Genomic DNA, 21,061 nt, shown 5'->3' with positions numbered 1-21,061 from the left:
GCTGCCGTGGTGTCCATCACTCTGTATAGTGGTCCCAGCAACTGCTGTTTCCCCTAACATCGGTCGCCCATTTGAACTCTGTTCGCGCCTTCGGAAACTGGAACGAGGCTTTCCGGCGCCCGCGGATGTTGTCACTGCGCCGGAAGTGACACTGTCACTTCCTGTGAGGCCAGAGTGGACGCGCCTGAGTTCCGCCCCCTCCGTTTTTGGCGCCAACTTCAAAACTACTTTCGAAGTCGGCGGTTCACGGGTACACAGCACTGCTGCTCCAAGGAACCTGCCGACCAACGGAGCGGACTCCCCAGCGTTCCACCAGACGACACCCGAGGTCCTGCCGAGAGGCGAAGAGAGCAGGAGACAGCGGTCAGCCCCTATTGCGGCACTAAGGGGTACCGCTTTGGGCAAGAGGAGATGCATACCCCCCAAGTCTTTCCATGGACAGTCCAGGAGACCGGGAGCTTCAGTTCCAGGAACATGTTACCCCCTGTCCGGAGGAAACACTAAATACTGAAGGTGAGGACTAAGGGACCGCCTTTTTATTTAAATTTTGGAATGTGTTTCCTGTCCCTGGGGGAGGAGCCTTAAGGTCTCATGGGCTGTCCTGGAAGACGTTTTTGAGAAAAAAAATTATGATTTTTTTTACATGTAGGAGCAGAGTGCCAGAAATTGCGAGGTATGGTAGTGGTTAAAGGACTCCGTTAGGTGTTAGCCAGACCATTGTTCCTAATTTTTATAAATAGTCTGACAGGAATGGTACCAGCTGATTGGAAAAAAAGCCAACGTGGTACCAATATTTAAAACAAGGGCCGATATATCCCTTGGAATTACAGGCCAGTTAGTCTAAAATCAATAGGCCAGTTAGTCTAAAATCAATAGTCGGTAAGATATTGGAGGGGATAAGGGACTATATACAAAGATTTTAGTAATGAAAACCGTATCATTAGTAGAAATCAGCATGGATTCAGGAAAGTAAAAAAGAAATTGCTTGTCAGACCAATCTATTAACCTACTATGAAGAAGTGAGCAGCCATCTAGATAAAGGAAGGCCTGCAGATGTGGTGTATCTGGATTTTGCAAAGGCATTAGATTCAGATCCCCACAAACATTTACTGTACAAACGAAGGTACCTAGGTGTGGACCATAGAGTGAATACCTGGATTAAAAGCAGACTTCAAGGGCGAGTCCAAAGGTGATAAATGGAGAGTACTCAGAATGGTCTGGTGTGGAAAGTGGGGTCCCCCAAGGATCTGTCCTGGGACCAATCATATTTAATTTAATCATAAATGACCTAGAGGATGGGATAAACCGCTCAATCTCTGTATTTGCGGAAGATATTAAATTAAGCAGTGCAATAATTTATAGGCAGGATGTGGAAACTTATAAGACCTGAACATAATAATGGGGTGGGCATCTACATGGCAAACGAGGTTTAATGTTGAAAAATGTAAGGTAATAGGTTTGGGTGTCAGAAATATGAGCGCAAGTTACTCACTAACGGGAGAGCCTTTGGGGGAATCCAAGATGGAGAAGGACATGGGGTTCCTAGTAGAGGACAAGCTCAGCAATAGCATGCAATGTCAAGCTGCTGCAAGCAAAGCCAACAGAATATTGGCATGTATTAAAAAGGGGATTTACTCCAGAGATAAAACTATAATTCTACTGTACAAGACTCTGGTCTGGCCGCATCTCGAGTATGCCATCCAGGTCTGGGCACTGGTCCTCAGGAAGGATGTACTAGAACTGGAGAGAGTCCAGAGAAGGGAAACAAAGCTAATAAAAGGGACTGGAGGATGTCAGCTATAAGGAAAGGCTACAAGCATTGAACTTATTCTCTCTAGAGAAGAGATGCTTGAGGGGGGATATGATTTCATTGTACAAATGCCATTGTACTGTACCTTAGCATAGGGAACTAATCAGCGAAAGGGAATATGGACTCGTAGCCATTCGCTATAATTCTAAGAAAAGCGGTTTAACCATAAACTTTGACAGAGCGGTAAGAATGTGGAATTCTCTTCCACAAGCAGTGGTGTCAGCAGTTAGCAATAGCATCGATAGTTTAAAAAAACTATTAGATGGGCACCTTAACGACCACAACATACAGGGGTATACTAAACCCTGGGTGGCTAAACTCCAACATAAAAATGTATATTAGAGCTAGAGAAAAGGCCTTCAAAAAATACAAGACTGAGGGGTCAGTGGCAGCATTTAAGCATTATAAAGAGAGTAATAAGAAATGTAAAGATGAAATCAGGGCGGCTAAAATAGAACACGAGAGACATAGCAGAGGAGAGTAAAAAGAACCCCAAGAAGTTCTTTAAGTATATAAACAGTAAGAAAGCGAGGCCAGAACACATTGGCCCCATAAAAGATGATAAAGGAAAAATGGCCACTGAGGACAGAGAAAAGGCGGAAGTGTTAAATAATTTCTTTTCTTCAGTCTTCACAAAGGAATCGGGGGTCTACACGAACCCAGCTTGTAAGGCCGAACTAAATAATACACCTCAGGAAGTGCCGCCATGGCTAACAGAAGATAGACTTAGAGCTAAACTAGAGAAGCTTAACATAAATAAATCCCCGGGACCGGATGGCTTGCACCCGAGGGTTCTTAAAGAGCTCAGCCAGGTGATTGCCAGACCATTATTCTTGATCTTTAAGGATAGTTTACAGACGGGTATGGTGCCAGCTGATTGGAAAAAAGCCAACGTGGTACCAATATTTAAAAAGGGGCCGAGATATATCCCGGGTAACTATAGGCCGATCAGCCTAACATCTGTAGTCTGCAAAATATTGGAGGGGATGTTAAGGGACCACATACAAGACTTTAGTAATGAAAACGGTATTATAAGTATTAATCAGCACGGATTCATGAAAAATCGTTCGTGCCAAACCAATCTATTAACCTTCTATGATGAAGTGAGCTGCCACCTAGATAAAGGTAAGCCTGTGGATGTGGTGTATCTGGACTTTGCAAAGGCCTTCGACACCGTTCCCCACAAACGATTACTGTACAAACTAAGGAAGATAGGTATGGACCATAAGGTGAGTACCTGGATAGAGAACTGGCTCCAGGGGAGAGTACAGAGGGTGGTGATTAATGGGGAGTACTCGGATTGGGCGGGTGTGGAAAGTGGGGTCCCCCAGGGTTCTGTCCTGGGACCAATCCTGTTTAATTTATTCATAAATGATCTAGAGGAGGGGATATCTAGTACAATCTCAGTATTTGCGGATGATACTAAATTAGGCATGCCAATATCTTCTATGCAGGATGTGGAAACCTTGCAAGCGGACCTGAACAAAATAACGGAGTGGGCAACTACATGGCAGATGAGATTTAATGTTGAAAAATGTAAAGTAATGCACTTGGGGGCCAGAAACCAGAAAGCAAGCTACTCGCTAGGGGGGGAACCTCTGGGTGAGTCTAGGATGGAAAAGGACTTAGGGGTACTGGTAGACAACAGGCTTGGCAGTGGCATGCAATGCCAGGCCGCAGCAAGCAAAGCCAACAGAATACTGGGATGTATAAAAAAGGGGATTCACTCCAGAAATAAAGAGATTATTCTCCCGCTCTACAAGACTCTGGTCCGGCCACATCTGGAGTATGCTGTCCAGTTCTGGGCACCGGTCCTCAGAAGGGATGTGCTGGAACTGGAGAAAGTCCAGAGAAGGGCAACAAAAATAATTAGGGGGATGGAGGACATCAGCTATGAAGAAAGACTACAAGCCCTGAACTTATTCTCTCTGGAGAAGAGACGATTGAGGGGGGATATGATATCAATGTACAAATACTGTACTGGCGACCCGAGCATAAGGAACAAACTATTCAGAGAAAGGAGATACAATAAGACACGTGGCCACTCACTAAAACTAGAGGAAAGGCGGTTTAACTTTAAAGTGCGTAAGGGGTTCTTCACTGTAAGAGCGGTAAGGATGTGGAATTCTCTTCCACAAGCAGTCGTATCAGCAGGGAGCATTGATAGTTTCAAAAAACTGTTAGATGGACACCTTAAAGACCACAACATACAGGGGTATACAATGTACGGCTAAAAGCAAACACACACACACATCATAGGTTGAACTGGATGGACTCATGTCTTTTTTCAACCTCACTAACTATGTAACAATGTATTATTGACAAACACTTAAACACACTGATCATAGGTTGAACTTGGACTGGTGTCTTTTGAACCTCACCAACTAGAACTATACTTGTATGCATCATTTATTCAACCAATCATTCGTTTGGACTTCTGCATACTTGTGTACATTGCATTCGTTTTCATTATTTCACTTCAGGTGTTATTTTGTTCAGCCCAATGATCCTGTGGGACCCCTGCAGTCAGGGGAGGCTCTAGCCATATATTATATATATATATATATATATATATATATATATATATATATATATATATATATATATACATACACACACACACACACACACACACACACACACACTCTTTTCTTCCTGTGGGCAGCACGTGGTTTCCAGTATTGTCGGTACTGGGAGGTGTTGCTTCACCTCTGGCCTCCTCTGATGCCTTTATGGCTGCTCTATGAAAGACTTTTGGCCTCTCTGGCAGCAGCCTCGTCATCGTGCACTGTGAGTGTGCAGGTTTTTCCACACATGCACAGTTGGGAGACCAGGCTCGGTGAAGTCAGAAGCCAGCTTTTGGTGTGCGGGGTTGGAGCCATGTAAAGGGAAGTGATTGATTTCCTGGTGACCGAAGATGATGCGGAATAGCAACATGGGGATTTCTGTGACATGTTGGATGCTTGTAAAGTTACAAACTAGAACCCTCGTTTTACTATGTCTTCCAATATTTGTGCTGAGACTGATTCTACTGTGGGTTTCCCTTCTTTGACAGATCATCCAATTAACCACTTGCCCACTGAGGCAAAGTGGCTCGCTATCGTCTGGCAACGTAGACCTACGTCGGGCGCGATCACGGCTCGCGAGCCGATCCTTGTCTGATTCGGCAGAGAACCGATCAGTCACCAGATACAGACCAATGATTTTTGGTCTGGATCTGGTGCTCGGTTCTAGCCAATGACATGTCCCCCTGCCTGTGTAATGTAAACACAGGCAGGGGGAAGTGATGTAACTTTCCCACCTGGAGCCCTTTCGGTTCCAGGAGAAGACCGACATCAAAAACGTGAGTTCCACCAACACTACACTCACACTACCTCACATAGGCAAATTTAACCCCTTGATCACCCCCCCCCCAAACCCCTCATAGTGAACACTAAATACAGTGGTATACAGATCTTTTACAGATCACTGTATTAGTGTCACTTGTAACCCTAGTTTGCACTTGCGTTAGGCCCAAATAGGGTTAGGGCACCCGCCATCTATCCCCTAATAAAGTTTTAACCCCTTGATCTCCCCCAGTTAACCCCTTCACTGCCCTGTCACAAAGTGCACTAATATATATACAGTATATCAGATAACTACTGATCACTGTATTAGTGTCACTTGTGACCCGAATTTGCGCTAGCGCTAAGCCCAAATAGGTTTAGGCCACCCGCCATCTATCCCCTATAAAGGTTTAACCCCTTTGATCTCCCCCAGTTAACCTCTTCACTGCCCTGTCACAGTGTTCACTATATATAGTGATTACCAATCACTGCATTAGTGTCACGGCTGACGCTACTTAGCGTCAGTGTCTCACCACACCACCGTTATTTAGCATCAGTTAGAGTCAAGTACACTACCACACACACCTCCATTACTAGTACAGTGTTTGAACAGATCAATATCTGATCTGATCAGAACTATACTAGCGTCCCCATAATTTAGTGTTCCCAAAACGCAGTGTTTGCACAATCAGCACTGATTCCTGCCAGCACCTGCGTTTAGCCCCTTTGCCCAGCCCACCCTACCCAGGCAAGTGCAGTAATCAATAGATTACGGTCACTTCCAAAAAACACAAATCACACAAAAACTGCTGCATTAGCAGAGTCAGGCCTGATCTCTGCTAGCACTAGCATTTTTTTTTGTAGCGACCAAATAGTCCTTGACAACCAGGTGCTTTTTTTACCTGTTAGTCACACTACTGTACCGGTAAATTTAGTTACTAAAATGACCAAACGTTGGTACAGTAGTGCAGAGGCCTACAGTATACTGACCATGTCAGATGAGAGCGATGGGGAAGCCTCACTGGCAGAATCAGGGCCAGTACATGAACCTGTAGACAGCAGTGGCTCCCTGACAGATAGCTCCGACAACGGATGGGTCCCTGCTAAGGTCAGGCGTACCCGACCCCATTCTGGAGTTGCTGAGATGCAAGAACCGGGTGTTTCTCTCGTATGCAGCAGAGTGCCAGTACTAGTGCCGCTCACACTTCTCGTGATCTGGCAAGCACGAGCGGCCTAGTACACCCTGGACCTAGTACAACCAGCACTGCAGTAAGACTTTGTGACGTGGCGAGTCCATAAGTGCAGTTGAAGCTGGTGCGAGTAGTGGCCCGCAGCCACCACGTATTCGAAGACAGGCCCGTAGAGCCCATAGTGCCCTCTCAAGCGCTGGCATATCCTTATTGGCAGCCCACAGATTCCACAGCGCCAGTACTTCCCCCCCCCATTCACTGCCCAACCCGGAATTCGAGTGGAAACAGCTGGTTTTAATCCCAATAACTTTTTTGAGCTGTTTTTCACTGAAGATCTTTTCAGATCTATTGTGGATCAATCAAATTTATACGCACAACAATTAATCGCCGCCAACCCAAAATTCACCCCTTGCCAGACCATTCGCCTGGAATCCGATCACGATTCCCGATTTAAAAAAATTTCTGGGCCTACCCTTCAATACGAACAAATATTTTGGTTCATGCATTTCAGCGACAATTAACTCTGTCATCCTCGGGGAGACCCTGAATATGATCGGCTCCACAAAACTTGGCCCCTCGTAGACCACTTCAATTAGCGGTTTGCAGCCTTGTTTACCCCCCCAACAAGAGGTCTGCCTTGACGAGTCCCTGATAAAGTTTACTGGCCGCCTTGCTATCAAACAGTATCTCCCAAGCATGACAGATACGGGGTCAAACTGTACAAGCTGTGTGACAGGGCCACAGGCTACACAGTTCCCGTGTCTACGAGGGAAAGATAGCTCTGTGGAGCCCCCCCGACTGCCCAGACTACATAGGGAGCAGCGGCAAGATAGTATGGGACTTGGTGTCACCCTATTTGGAAAGGGGTACCACTTGTACGAGGACAATTTTTATTCAAGCGTGCCACTTTTTAGACACCTCTTTCAATTGCAAATTGGCGCTTGTGGCACCGTGCGATCTAATCGCCGGGGCTTCCCCCAACGGCTAGTAAATGCTCCACTGAGCCCGGGGGAGAGAGCCTGCTTGAGGTGCGATGAATTGCTTGCAGTGAAGTGGAGGGACAAACAGAACATTTTCGTTCTGTCCTCCATTCCCCCAGAAACGGCAGTCGAAATTATTGCGATCACCAGTGTTGTTGAGAAGCCCCTCTGTGTCCAGGACTATAACCGTAAAATGGGAGGGGTGGACTTCAACGACCAGATGATACTTAATTGCCCGTAAGGCCAGACGCTGGTACAAAAAAGTGTCTACACATTTTTCAATTGGCTATTTACAACGCTTTTGTCTTATACAAAGCGTCTGCCGGAACATTATCCTTCTTTCAATTCCAAGAAGAGATAATCAGAGCCCTTCTGTATCCAGCTGGTGCTCCTGCCCAACTTCCCCAACCAGATGCAGTGAGCCGGCTGCATGAGAGGCATTGTACGGAATTCCTCCCGAGTACCCCTACGCAAAGATACCCACAAAAAAGATGCCGTGTCTGCAGCAAGCGCGGATTTAGGCGTGACACCCGTAATTATGGTTCAACTGTCCTGGTGTTTGCCACGGTGACTGTTTCCGTCGCTACCACACACTAGTGCAGGGTTCTTCAAACTACGGCCCTCCAGTTGTTCAGGAACTACAATTCCCATCATGCCTTGTCATGTCTGTGAATGTCGGTTTTACAATGCCTCATGGGATGTGTAGTTCCGAAACAGCTGGAGGGCCGTAGTTTGAGGATCCCTGCACTAGTGGATTATTAGCGTAAGGTACAGCACGGCACAAATTTCCCTTCAGAATTTCTTATCGTGTGTACAGGCCTTTACACAGGGTTTCAAAAGATGCTTGATGGCCATCGTCATTTTGAGAGACCCTAACCTGAAACTCGAACGTTGAAAAAAAAAAAAAAAGTGTAAAAAAAAAATACGCAAAAACAAAAAAAACAAAAAAAAGCCAGAATAGTTGTGTTATTTTTATGTTCTTCTACACTTCCTACTGTACTTTGTTTTTCATTCTTTTGTTATCCTGTTTCTCTTGCAGGTACCAGTCAGCTGCCACACTGATTTTATATATTCTGACACAAACAGCGTTTGCGCTCAGCATATATGGATACCTCTGATGGCAGCAGCTGTGGTAGGTTGATTTCTCCACTGCAGTTAAAATACCTTTAGGTATACGTGGAATATTGTCATGTATACCCACCATTAAATCAGTGGGTTTGGTTGTTGGGCGGTTAATGGTGTGTAATACTACACAATATTCCTGTGGTGATTTCTGTTAGGTTCTCTTTTTTTTGTTCAGCCCACAGGCTGCATGAAAAAAAAAAAAAAAACCCTACACTATATGCCAAACAAGGACCAGCAATGTACTGGTACGGTGCTGGACTTTGAGTGGTTATACCAGGATGATGCCTGCAGATTTGGGCATCATCTTGGTATCGTTTTTTACAGCCAGCAGTCGGCTTACATGTAAAAGCAATCCTAGCGGATATTTGGCCACTAGACTGCTTTTACATGCAGTGGGAGGGGACCCCATTTTGCAAAGTAGACACTCCAAGCCATTTGCTGAGAGGCATGGTGAGTCCATGGAATAGTTTATATTTTGCCACACGTTTCGGGAAAATTATTATTTCTTTTTTTTTGTTTTTGTTTTTCTTAACACAAAGTTGTAACTAAGGCTCGGTTCACACTACGTTGCTCCGACTTAGGGGGCGACCTGTGAAGTCGCGTGCAGCGGGACTTGCACGGACTTCATAAAATGAATGTCTATGCAAGTCGCCCCGAAGTAGTACAGGACCCTTTTTCTAAGTCGGAGTGACTTGTGTCACTCCTATTAGAGCGGCTCCTGTACCAGTCAATGGACCGCGACAAAGCGTGACTTGTCAGGCGACAAGTCGGACTAGTGTGAATGGACACTAAGAGTCGGTTCACACTAATCCGACTCGAAGTCGCCCCGACTTCGGCGACTAATGAAGTTGCCCGTGCAGCGCGACTTCAGCGCAGCTTGCAACGATTTCTCATAATAGAAGTAATACAAGTCGCTCTGATTAGAACAGCTCCATTGCACAGAATTGGAAGCTACTTGTCAGGCGACCAAGTCGCCTGACAAATCGGATCAGTGTGAACCGGCAGTTAATGATATATTGCTCACACGTGCCATGGGTATATGTGAAATGACACCCCAAAATACATTCTGCTGCTTCTCCCGAGTACAGGGATACCCCATGTGTGAGACTTTTTGGCAGTAGAAGGAGAAGCAGCAGAATGTATTTTGGGGTGTCATTCCACATATACCCATGGCATGTGTGAGCAATTTATCTTTTGACAACTGTGTTAAAAAAAAAAAGTAATTTTCCCGAAACTTGTGGCAAAATATAAAATATTCCATGGACTCACCATGCCTCTCAGCAAATAGCTTGGGGTGTCTATTTTGCATTGGGGGGGGGGGGGGTTTGTGGCATCTTGTCATTTCAGGGCCTCCTACACAGTTATAGGTAGTGAGAAAATGCAATGAAAAATGTACGCCCTTTGAAATTCTGATGGTGGGGATTGGTTTTCGGGGTCCCGTACACAGCTAGGCTCCCAAAAAGTCTTACATATGTGGTATCCCTGTACTCAGGAGAAGCAGCAGAATATATTTTGGGGTGTAATTACACATATATCCATGGCATGTGTGAGCAATATATAATTTCAATGACAACTTTGTGTAAAAAAAAAAAAAAAAATGCTTTAGTCATTTTTCAAACACCTGTGACCAAAAGAAAAAAAAAATGAAATATTCATTGAGTTCAACATGCCTCTCAGGACATTCCTTAGGATGTCTACTTTCCAAAAAGTGGTAATTTGGGCGGGGGGGGGGGGGGGGTTGTACTGCCCTGCCATTTTAGCACTTCATGAAATGAGATAGGCAGTCAGAAATTAAAGCTGCGTAAATTCCAGTATTTACACCATAGTTTGTAGACGCTATAACTTTTGCGCAAACCAATAAAAATACGCTCACTGAGATTTTTTTTGTCAAAGACATGTAGCTAAATACATTTTGGCCAAAATATATGACATAAATTGGAGTATGTTGGATATTTTTTAAAAGAAAGTTGAAAATGTAATTTTCTCAAAATTTTTTCGCTCTTTTATTATCGCAAAAAAGAAAAAAGTGCAGAGGTGATTATACAACCAAAAGAAAGCTCTGTTTGTGGGAGAAAACTGACATAAATTTGGTTTGGGTACAGCATTGCATGAACGCACAATTGTCATTTAAAGTCACGCAGTGTCGAGTTGCAAAAAGTGGCCTGGACGTAAAGCAGGAAAATCCTCGGGTGGTAAAGTGGTTAAAGAGATCATTGGCAGTTTACGGTCTAAATTAACCCTGCAGGGTATTCTACTGCTGCGATTATAATTTGAAGCCCTGCTGAATTTTTGACCGTGTGGATTCATCCATTTGCCGCTACATGTAGTAACCCCATACTAAGGGTAGGTATAATTTCTTTGGTGGTTTTCTTTTTTCCGCCTGCCTTTCTCTTTGTCACATTCATTTTGGCCCTTAGCATGTGAACTGAACAACTCTACCCTGCCTTCATATTTGGGAAAGGTATGCGTTTCCTTTTAGTCTTTACTACAAAGTGCTCCTTTTGCTTATCCGCCCCAGGATTTGGTACCAAGGCCTGCACTCCCTGCTCTACAGGTTATCCTCTGGATCTGGATAAGCCCCCTAGTTATTTATCAGACCAACCTTACACATATAGCCATCTATATTGAGACTTCGTTGTATATATTGTTTTATGGTGTATTGTCTACAAGTTGAATATTTCAAGTACACCATTTTGTTCTTTGATAGACATTTTATGCTTCCTATTCCTACTGAAGCACTTATTAACACAAAACATGTAGAGGGCCTTCTGTTTTTATCTTCCTGTGTACATCTACTTTGAAGTTTACCTTAAGATTATGAAATGTACCTACTGGCTGGTTCTTTCAGCTGTCAGCAGGATTCTGCCACTGACAACTGAAATGTACACAATAGAATGCAGCAATCATCAGTTAAGTAGCGGGGCAGCCACGGCCTTAACAACTGATGACTCCTTCATAGGTCAACAGGCTTCCCCGCTGCCATAAAAAGTTGATTAAAACCAGGGGCAGCTGCTGCTAGGGCTCCCTGTAGGACCAAAGCACTGTCCTGCCGGGACTCCACTCCATCCACAGCCTGCAGTGCAGCATTTGAGAGTCGGGATGAAGAGAAGCCAGCAGCCAGATGTGCGGCATGAGGAAGGGAATCGCGAGGTGGGTGCAACCGATGCCCTGCATGGAAGTCCTGTTTGCCCTGATACCATCCTCTACCTCTTCAAGACTGTCGGCTCTATTGCAAGAGGACAGGCTGAGGCCACCTCCTACCACGTAATGGTAGAAGGAGAAGTAGCATGTTGCACATAGATCTTCAGCAGAAGGTAGTACAGTGGGAAACTGGCGTGCAGGGGGGTGAGGGGTTGGGGTACAGTGAAGAACAGGTATGTAGGAGGTACCGCAGAGAGAAGGTTTGTGTGTGGGGAGGGGAAGTTGGACAGTGGGCAACGGGTGTGCAGGAAAGGGGGAAAGATAGGCATTCGGGGTGGTACAGAGGGGAATAGGAGTGAAGGGGGCACAGTGGGGACCTAGGAAACCAGTATCGGTAATTTGAGATAGGCGAGTACTTAAAAAAAGTATTGGTACTTGTACTCGTTGGAAAAAAAAAAAAAAGTATCAGTGCATCCCTAGCTTTGACTTAAGTTGGAAAATGCCCTTGCTGTAGGCCATTTACGTACCTCACAAAGCCTGGCTGTAAAAAATTCCAAGCATTACTGCTTACCTCCACTATCACAAGAGCCCCTGCACATGTGTCGTCCACTCCAAAGATATAACGATAATCCTGCCACTTTAAAAATTTCTGGTTCGGCTACATCTGAAGTATTCCTTCCAGTTCTGGTCACCAACCCTCAGAAAGAGTGTACTGGAGCCAGTCTAGAGAAGGGCAACTAAATATGGGGAATGGACCTCAAATTATGAGAAACTACAAGTGCTAATTGTATTCTCCTTGGAGAAGACATGCTTTAGAGGAGATATGGTATCAATATCTCAGTGTTCCCAGCAGAAGTATGAAACTTTTCAGTCACAGGGAGTGTAAGACGACATGGGACCACACAATGAGGCTGGAAAAGAAACTTTACCATGAAAGTGTTAATATAAAAAAAAAAAAAAAAAAAAAAAAAAGGGGGGATCCTGCTCCTTTAAAGCACGGTAAGCAGCACAGTGCTTGTGCTGTTTTATTTAATACCTGGTTGACCCTGCCTGGTTCTGCCCCCCCGTAGACTGACCACAGTTTTATCATGGCTGCTGAGCCCCGACACCGTGGTCAGTTTACGTGCTTCTGTCATCTGCAGCTCTCCTCCTCTCCCGCTCCGCCTGTCAACTTGTGACAGTGCCCTCCCCTCCTAGCCATAAATGACCTACAACCTATAGCAAAAGCTACACAGTTTGCATTTATATGCAGGTATCCCATTTTTATTAAAGGTAAACTAACCCTTTAAAGCTTTTACTGTGTGTTATAAATATGAGAATAGTTTAATGTCCATAGTTTGGCACAGATGCATGTTAAGTGCCCAACAACCCCAGAAAAGAGGAGAAGCAGTTCCCCCAGTAGGAGGAGTGAATACAGAGCGATTTGTTTTTTGTTAGAGAAACAACTCTTGGGGAAAAAAAAAAAAAACACTCAAAAGCTTTTTTTTCCCTGAAACACTTCGTGCCGGTTCATACTATAGTGTGTGCGGCGATTGCATGTAATATTGGAGCGCACTGCTCCTTCATTACATGTGATCGGATGTGCAGTGCGAATTCAGCCATACACTTTGTATGGCTAAATTCGCACTGCACCCGCACAAAAGTTGTACATGACCCTTTTTTTCAGCCGCATCAGGATCGGATCGCACAGTGGTTCACACTTGTGCGATCCGATCCTGTTCAAACTGTTAGATCGCACTGCGATATGCGATCAAACTGGGGGTGTCATTAACATTTAATTGACACCCCCTGCGTATCGCATATGGCAGTGTGAACTGCCAAATGTGCGTTTGCGATGCGGGAACAGGCTGCGAATTTGCAGCCTTCCCGCATCGCACAAGTGTGACCCGGCACTTAAAGCAGTTATATCCGGTGTAAAAAAAAAAAAAAAAAAAAAAAAAAAAAACACCCTGCAGGACAATGGCATAATGTGCTAGAATGCATTGCATACTAGCACATTATGAAATGCTTACCTTAGAACAAAGCCCCCACATGGTCGCCTGGACACCGCTGAGGGAGCTGACACGTTCCGTCGGCGTCTCTGGTGCTGCGAGTGGCCGGGATGATTTCACTCTCGCTTGTGCACGGGAGTTCATTTTCCAGCAAGGAGCTCTGAATATCCGGCAAGATACGCCGGACCTTCGGACCGCATGCACCGCTGGTATCAGCGGCTGCATGCAGGGTGAATATCTCCTAAACCATGCAGGTTTAGGAGATATTAATTTTACCTACAGGTAAGCCTTATTATATGTTTACCTGTAGGTAAAAATTAAAAAGTGGAGTATACTACCACTTTAATGAAGCAGATATTCACCCACTGGATATTATTGCTCACCTCTGCAATGTAAACTAGCATTTTTCTTTCAATGCCTGTGTAATCTTGAGGTCTATGGACCTCAAATCGCATCAAAGTCAGACCAAAGTAGTGCAGGGAGTGAAATTGCACCAATATGAATGGTATTCATTGGAAATCATGGGGTACAACTTGTCATGAACTTTGCAGTTCCAAGTCGCACAAGACTTAAGCCTCGTACACACGCAACGATTATCGGCCGACCGATCGTCCGGCTTTTGTCCAAGTTGTGTTTTGTTGGTTGGAATGTGCCTAGACTGCACACAAATTTTCTCGGCCAACAAAATTCTACTTCAGAAGTGATGTCATGTGATGGTTTGTTTTCTTTGTGTTTTTCTTCACTGAGGATGTCCAGACTTGCTCATCAGATTTTTCCCTGTCGAAATCTATACTGACTGCATGCAAATCGGCCGTTGTGTTGACGGCCAACAAAAATTTTATACTCTGCACACCAGATTTTTTTCGGCCGAAAAGTTGGCTGTCGGAAGCATCATACTAACAAGCCAAAAATCGGCCGATTGGACATTGGCCAAAAATTCCCTGCCAATTTTCGATGCGTGTGTACGGGGCTTTAGTCTGCCTCTGCTAGGCCAGGAATAAGGTATTTTCCTCCCTGAAACCGCCTGCACTGTAGCTTAAGGGTGGACTTGGTGAAACTTCATCAGAGCTCCAAACTGCCTGAACCTGAAAGCTTGACATGCAAGCCAGTTAAGGATGTGAGCTGCAAAACACCTGCTACAAAAAGTTGGGGGGAAAAACAGTTGGGGCACAGGGAACAGCAGAATTTTAAGTCTTACATGCCTAGGTAATACATGTAACATTTTATGGCACAGAGGCAGTCATGAGCAGAAAACCTCAACATATTAGTCACATTACAAAATGGACAGCTTAAAGCGGAGTTCCACCTAAAAAAAAATACATAAAAATACCCCCGGGACAGTCAGGGCTAGTGCATTCCACAATGGATAGCCTCTGAACTGTCCCGGGTTGCACTTACCTGCAAGAAGAAATACTTACCTTGAAAATGTCTTCTCCAGCGCTGCCATCTCAGGTGTGGGCAGCTTGAAGCCAGCGCGATCCTCTTCTGCGTCCTCTTCCGTCCCACGATGCACTGCGCCGGCCCCGCCGTCACTTTCGGGGCTGCAGCGTCATCCCTGCACAGCTTCTGGGTATGCCCAGAAGCTGTTTAGCAAGGTATGACGGCACCTGAACCGGAACTGACGTCGGGACCGGTGCAGGCGCATTGATTCCAGGGAGCGATGACGTTCAGCTCCCAGGAATCATTGCAAAGCCAGGAAGTGACGAATCGCCGTGGCCGCCGAGGGAGAAAGATGAAGTAAGGTAAGTACATGTTCTTCTAAAACCAGGTAAGTGAATTAAAAAAAAAAAAAAAAAAAAAAGTATCCGTTTTACAGGTGACCCGGGACAAGATGGACAAAAGTAAAATTTTAGGGTGGAACTCCACTTTAAGAAAAAGCTTCTTTTTTTTTTCCAGAAAACCTTGTTAAATAGGGCCTTATATGACTAGAATTTTTTTTTTTTTTTTTTTTTAAGCAAACCAAAGTCAGAGTTATGAGCAGCCAGTTCTAAAACAAAGCATATGACAAAAATAGCATATCACATACACATTAGGATCTAAGCCTGCGTTCCTCGAAATGTTAGTACTCTTGAATCTACATATGCATAACAAGGCCCCTACATGAGCCCATCTACATTTAACAAGCCAGGGCAGAGGTGAGCATGCCGGGTAGAGCAACCACAAGATCTAGGTCTTGCTGGTTTATAACCCAGTAATATAAAGCTAGCTCAGGCCTGGCCTCCACAATATCCCCCCCCACCCAGCAGAGCGGCACCCACGGCTACCGTCCAGTCCACAGCAGGGGAGCTTGGCCTTTCATGCCCCAGTCCTTACCCTCATCCTGCAACCCGTCGTCAGCCGCACTGCTATTCATCAGAAAAGAAGGCACGAACTCTGCAGCGTGTACGTTGGGAATAAACGGCTTGGCGTTCACGTTGAGCCGTGCCAGGGACGAGTTCAATTGGGCCTCTGGGGCGTCAATATCTGCCTGCTCCCAGGAATCCGGTGCTGAGTCGTTGTTGTCCATCATTTCAGGTTGTGCTCTTGCAGGGACAGCCACAGTAACAATAGCGATAGGCTTTCAGCTTGTAATTAACTGGAGCGGCCAACAAAAATCTAGAGAAAAGCCGGCTGAACCAGTGGCAGTAACGCGACTCAGCACTCACTCAACGGCTCCTCGTGTGTTGCCGCGACGTCACTGACGTATGCCAGCGCACGACAAGCGGCACAGGAGGAGCATTACAGTAGTTTCTTGGAATCCCATCTACGTTCTCATCCATGTGCGCGTTGTGACGTAGGCACTACAACACCCACAATCCAACGCAGTAAACTGCAACGCCTAGCCCGAACCTCTTCTTTCGGCAGCGCGAGGACACGAGGTTGATTGGAAATGTAGTTCAAGGAGGAAGTCTCACGAGTTCCTGGTGTGTGACATCCTCCATAAGAATGTATGCAGTTCAGGTCCAGGATCTTAGCTTGAATTTATTTTGCAGCCCTGGTGGACGGAGACGATATATCACAAGTACATAAAATGTTGTGGGGGAGTTGAACACAGTCGAAATAAAAATATATTTATTAACATAAGGCCTTGTTCACACTTGCTCAAAATTATTATTTTGACAACTATTTCTGTTTTTGTTGTGAACAAGTCCAAACTGCAATGTGGAGGTGCATTTATGGCGCATTACCTAAATTAAATGAGTTAACCACTTAAGCTCCGGATGATTTGGCTGCTCAAAGACCAGGGCCTATTTTGCGATTCGGCACTGCATGACTTTAACGGACAATTATGCGGTCGTGCGACGCTGTACCCAAATCAAATTGATGTCCTTTTTTTCCCACAAACAGAGCTTTCTTTTGGTGGTATTTGATCGCCTGTGCGATTTTTAATTTTTGCGCTATAAACAAAAAAAGAGCGACAATTTTGAAAAAATAACAATATTTTTCACATTTTTTATATGAAATCCCCCAAAAAAAAGGTAAAAATCAAATTTTTTTAACATTTTAGGCCAATTTGTTTTTTGCTACATATTTTTGTTAAAAAAAAAACAAAAATCGCAATAAGCATTTTTGGATTGGTTTGCGCAAAAGTTATTGCGTTTACTAACTACGGGAAAGATTTATGTCATTTTTATTATTTTTTTTTTAACTAGTAATGGCGGCAAACTCCGATTTTTTTTTTTTGCAGGACTGCGACATTGCGGCGAACAGATCGGACTGACATTTTTGACACTTTTGGGGGTACCAGTGACATTACTACAGTAATCAGTGCTATACATATGCACTGTTACTGTAAAAATGACACTGGCAGGGAAGGGGTTAACTTTATTGGTGATGAGTGGGTTAAATGTGTCCCTAGGGGCGTGATTCTAACTGTGGGGGGGGGGGGGCGCGGCTTGTGATGTAACCACAGAGACATACGATCCTACATAGCAGGATCGTATAGTCTCTGCAGTTACTTCAGGGAGAATGCCTTTCTCCCTCTCCAGCGGGAGATCGAGAGTGGCAGACATCGGAGCCGCCGGTCACTCGCGTGGGGATGTCAGGGAACGAGCAGGGGTGGGAGCACGCCTCCGGTCGCGCGCGCTCGCCCCCAAGAGACTCGTGGGCGAGTGACGTACCGGTACGTCACTTTGCCCAGGAGGGGCTGACCGCTGCCATATATAGTCGTGCGGCGGTCGGCAAGTGGTTAAAAGAAAAGTATAGACTTAAAAAAAATAAAAATTATACTCACCTAGGTGGATGCATCATCTGCCCCCCGCTGGCTACAGACCAAAAACTGACCAATCAAACACCACTGATCAGTCAACTCTCATTTTTCAGGCTGCAGAGAGATCTGTGACTGTCAGTCAGAGGCTCTCTGCTGTGCCCCCTCCAGCACTCATTTTACAGCCAGTTGTACTCATTACCTGTTATTCAGTGCAATCAAGCACTGGCCAAAACAGATCTGATTACCTCCTGAATTTACAGGGATATCATAACTACAGAGTCCTAATCTATTGGGTTGGCCTCCTGAATTTACTCACCTGTCATAATTTAAGAGTCCTAGTCTGTTGTGGACAATTTTTTTTTTTTTTGCATGCAAATCTCATGTAGAAAATGAGGAGCTTACAAAAGTTATGAAAATTAGGACGTGAGCCGCGCCGGTCGCTTGGATCTTCAGCTCCACTTCGCCTCTGCCTAAATCCACAGCCATCCGCGCGATCTCAGCTCTGATCCATCATTCGCTCACATCCTCCATCTCTGCTCTGCTCCACTGCCCTATCTAGAGGGATCATCTCGAACTGGACACTGCGGCCTACTCGTGAGGCAGACTCCTCCGGCGCAGCATGGCTCGAGTACCCGTCTCCGGACATCGGCCCGCAGTGATCGTCACCGCGTCCGGACCCATGTGAGTTTAACCACCCTATGAGAGCAGGGAGTGATCCACAGTTTAATAGGGGCCTACACTAAACTACTGCAATTGCCACCAGCCATTATACCACCCCCCCCCCCCCATCTGTCTGAAGATGCCACGCCGCCACAGGGAGACCCCGCTACCACAGAAACTACATTTATTCTTCCCCAACATGATCATGCTAGCTGGCCCCCGCTTCAATGGCAACAACTCCCCTCCTCACTCCATAGGGCTACCCAGGGCCTAGGAGCCCAAGGCACCAGCCCCGACATTACCTCCCTGGTTGGAGAGGCCCCCCAGACCTGGAGTCAGTATCCTCTCCCCTGGGCAACCCCGCAAAATTCAAGCCCAGAAGGGACATAGGGGGAGAAAATCCACATCCCTCCTGGGCAGACATGGGGGACGCATGGGATGAATACCGGTGCTCCAGATCCTATTGCCACATTCCCCACTATTGGGCAACCCATCTCTGATACCACCCTTAAGGATATGCTCCTGTCCTTAAGAGCTTCCCTTCAAACTTACTTGTTGCAGGGCATCAATCAATGTAGATCAGAAGTGCATGTCTTTGATGCCAGAGTTTCAAGAGTGGAGGAACAGATCTCTGAGTGTGCTCATTCCTTTAATGCTATGGTGGACGCCCACGATGCTAAAAGCTAAACTTGCGGATCTGAAAGACCATTCCCGCCGGAAACAACCTTAAAGTGAGGGGCATTCCAGAATCCATAAGCCAGGCACAACTACTTCACTATGTCAAAGACATTTTCCTGACCGCAATTCCTGCCCTATCTACTGCTGACCTAACTATAGACCGCATCCACCGCATACCCAAACCGGCCCATCTATCTAAGGATACACCCAGAGATGTGCTCATGCGAATCCATTTTTTTCAAGTGAAAGAAAAAATACTCAACACATTCAGGAAAACTGACTCCCTCCCAGAGAATTTGAGAACTCTCCAAGTCTTTTCAGATTGCTCACAACATACCACGCACCGACGTCAGAACCTTGCAACTGTCACAAAGGCCCTGCCTAGCCATAATATTCAGTACAAATGGAAGTACTCAGCAACCTTAATAGTAACCCACGACGACTCCTCCTCCATGATTAGATCTTTGGATGAAGGTATTGCCCTCCTCAAAACTTGGAACATCTTACCGCAGTCACCGTCCCCACCTGGACCACCTCACTGACGCAACCTACCAACAATGGGCCCAACGGCCCCACAGTGGCGGCCTTCTTCTCTACCTGAGGTCCATTGAACGACCACAACATACTCATACAAGTTTCGCAAAGTCCCTGGTCTCTTGCTCTTTACATCCTGGACACTAGACTTTGTTCTTGAGCACCTCTGCTCACCACCCCCCACTACTATGTTACAGCTTTCGCTGTCCGAAGCCCTATTCTTTAGGATCTTCCCCTTTTTAGCCCTCCTGTTTGAGGCTCCCCTCTCCGCCTTTACCTTTTCGATTCTTTTTTATGGGGTTACATACTGTAACAATCCTACAGGCTCTCCTGAGTCAGAGGACTGCTGGCCGGAGGTAGGAGTGGAGCCCAGTGGCAAAGACCGCAGGCAGGTAGTAGGTGCTGGATACCGGATGGACACCGCATAGTACTCTGATGAGGACACGGGTTCACCTGAGGTGCGGAAACTAAGTGCTAGCTGGTTTTCACTAGAGCCCCTGATGGTGGGGATAGACTGCGCTGCAAGCTAACACCAGGACGCGGTCCTCAGGATCACCCAGCCAGGCAGAGTGCAGGTTTGGTCCGAAGGCAGAGGAGCAGACAAGGGATAACCAGAGAAAAGTCAGATGAGCCAAATGTCAGGGTGGGCAGCAGTAAGCGTGGTCAGACAATCTGGATCGGCAACAGAGGTAGCAGTTCAGTAGGTAGGGACAAAGCAGAAGAGTAATCGGTAGTCAATTCCTGGTCAGCGTTGGTTTTGTCGTAGTAGATAAGAGCAGCAGGTGAGGAGTAGCTTGATCAAGGCTCAGGAGCTCAATAATCAGCAAGCTGGAGTGCAAGGGGCTGGACTTATATAGGGAAGTACCAGGTGTGGGTAATCAAGGGTGATGAGCAAGGCTTGGCAAAGCTAAGGTTGAAATAATAGGCTTCAGGGAGGAATGTTCAGGTAAGAATGTCCAGAGAGGACGGTAGCCTAGTAAGCAGGGCTACCACCTGGGATGTGGCTGGTCACAGGTTCAAATCCTGACAGTACCCCCCCCCCCCTTCCAGGGTGACCTCCGGGCACCGCAGGGGCAGGCTTACCGGGGTGCTGTTGGTGGAACTCTTTTACCAGTCTGGGGGCGTGGACGTTTTTTTCTGGTTCCCAGGAGTTATCCTCTGGAGGGTAGCCCTCCCACCCAATTAGGTATTGTAGTCTTCCCCGGTGGATCCTGGAGTCGAGGATCTTTGCGACAGCGTATTCTTCTTCACCCTGTACCCTGACGGGTGGTGGAGGGGGCGAGTGGCGGCCTGTGAAGGTGTTCTCCACGTATGGCTTGAGGAGGGAGCAATGGAAAACAGGGTGCACCCTAATGGAGTCTGGAAGATCGAGACGGAACGTTCATAATGTCCTTTTGTGCCTCCTGTAGGGTTGTTAGGTGTTCGGCCACTGCTGGG

At 46.0% G+C, this 21,061-nt stretch overlaps 1 protein-coding gene across 2 annotated transcripts in view; it reads right to left on the bottom strand.

Annotated features, from left to right (window-relative positions):
- The window catches only part of GSPT1 (G1 to S phase transition 1), a 673,262-nt gene extending 657,012 nt beyond the window's left edge, over positions 1-16,250 (bottom strand). For both annotated transcript variants that reach the window (XM_082261298.1, XM_082261299.1), the window contains exon 1: positions 15,877-16,250. In XM_082261298.1, the coding sequence (XP_082117424.1) occupies positions 15,877-16,072 (196 nt within the window). In that variant the 5' untranslated portion in view covers positions 16,073-16,250. The remainder of the gene's footprint in view (positions 1-15,876) is intronic.
- Between the last annotated feature and the right edge of the window lie 4,811 nt (positions 16,251-21,061).

This window comes from Pelophylax lessonae (assembly GCF_965119305.1).
Source record: "Pelophylax lessonae genome assembly, chromosome: 6".
Classification (NCBI taxonomy): domain Eukaryota; kingdom Metazoa; phylum Chordata; class Amphibia; order Anura; family Ranidae; genus Pelophylax; species Pelophylax lessonae.
The sequence above is the reverse complement of the archived record's forward strand: the minus strand, read 5'-3'. Positions and strand labels throughout refer to the sequence as shown.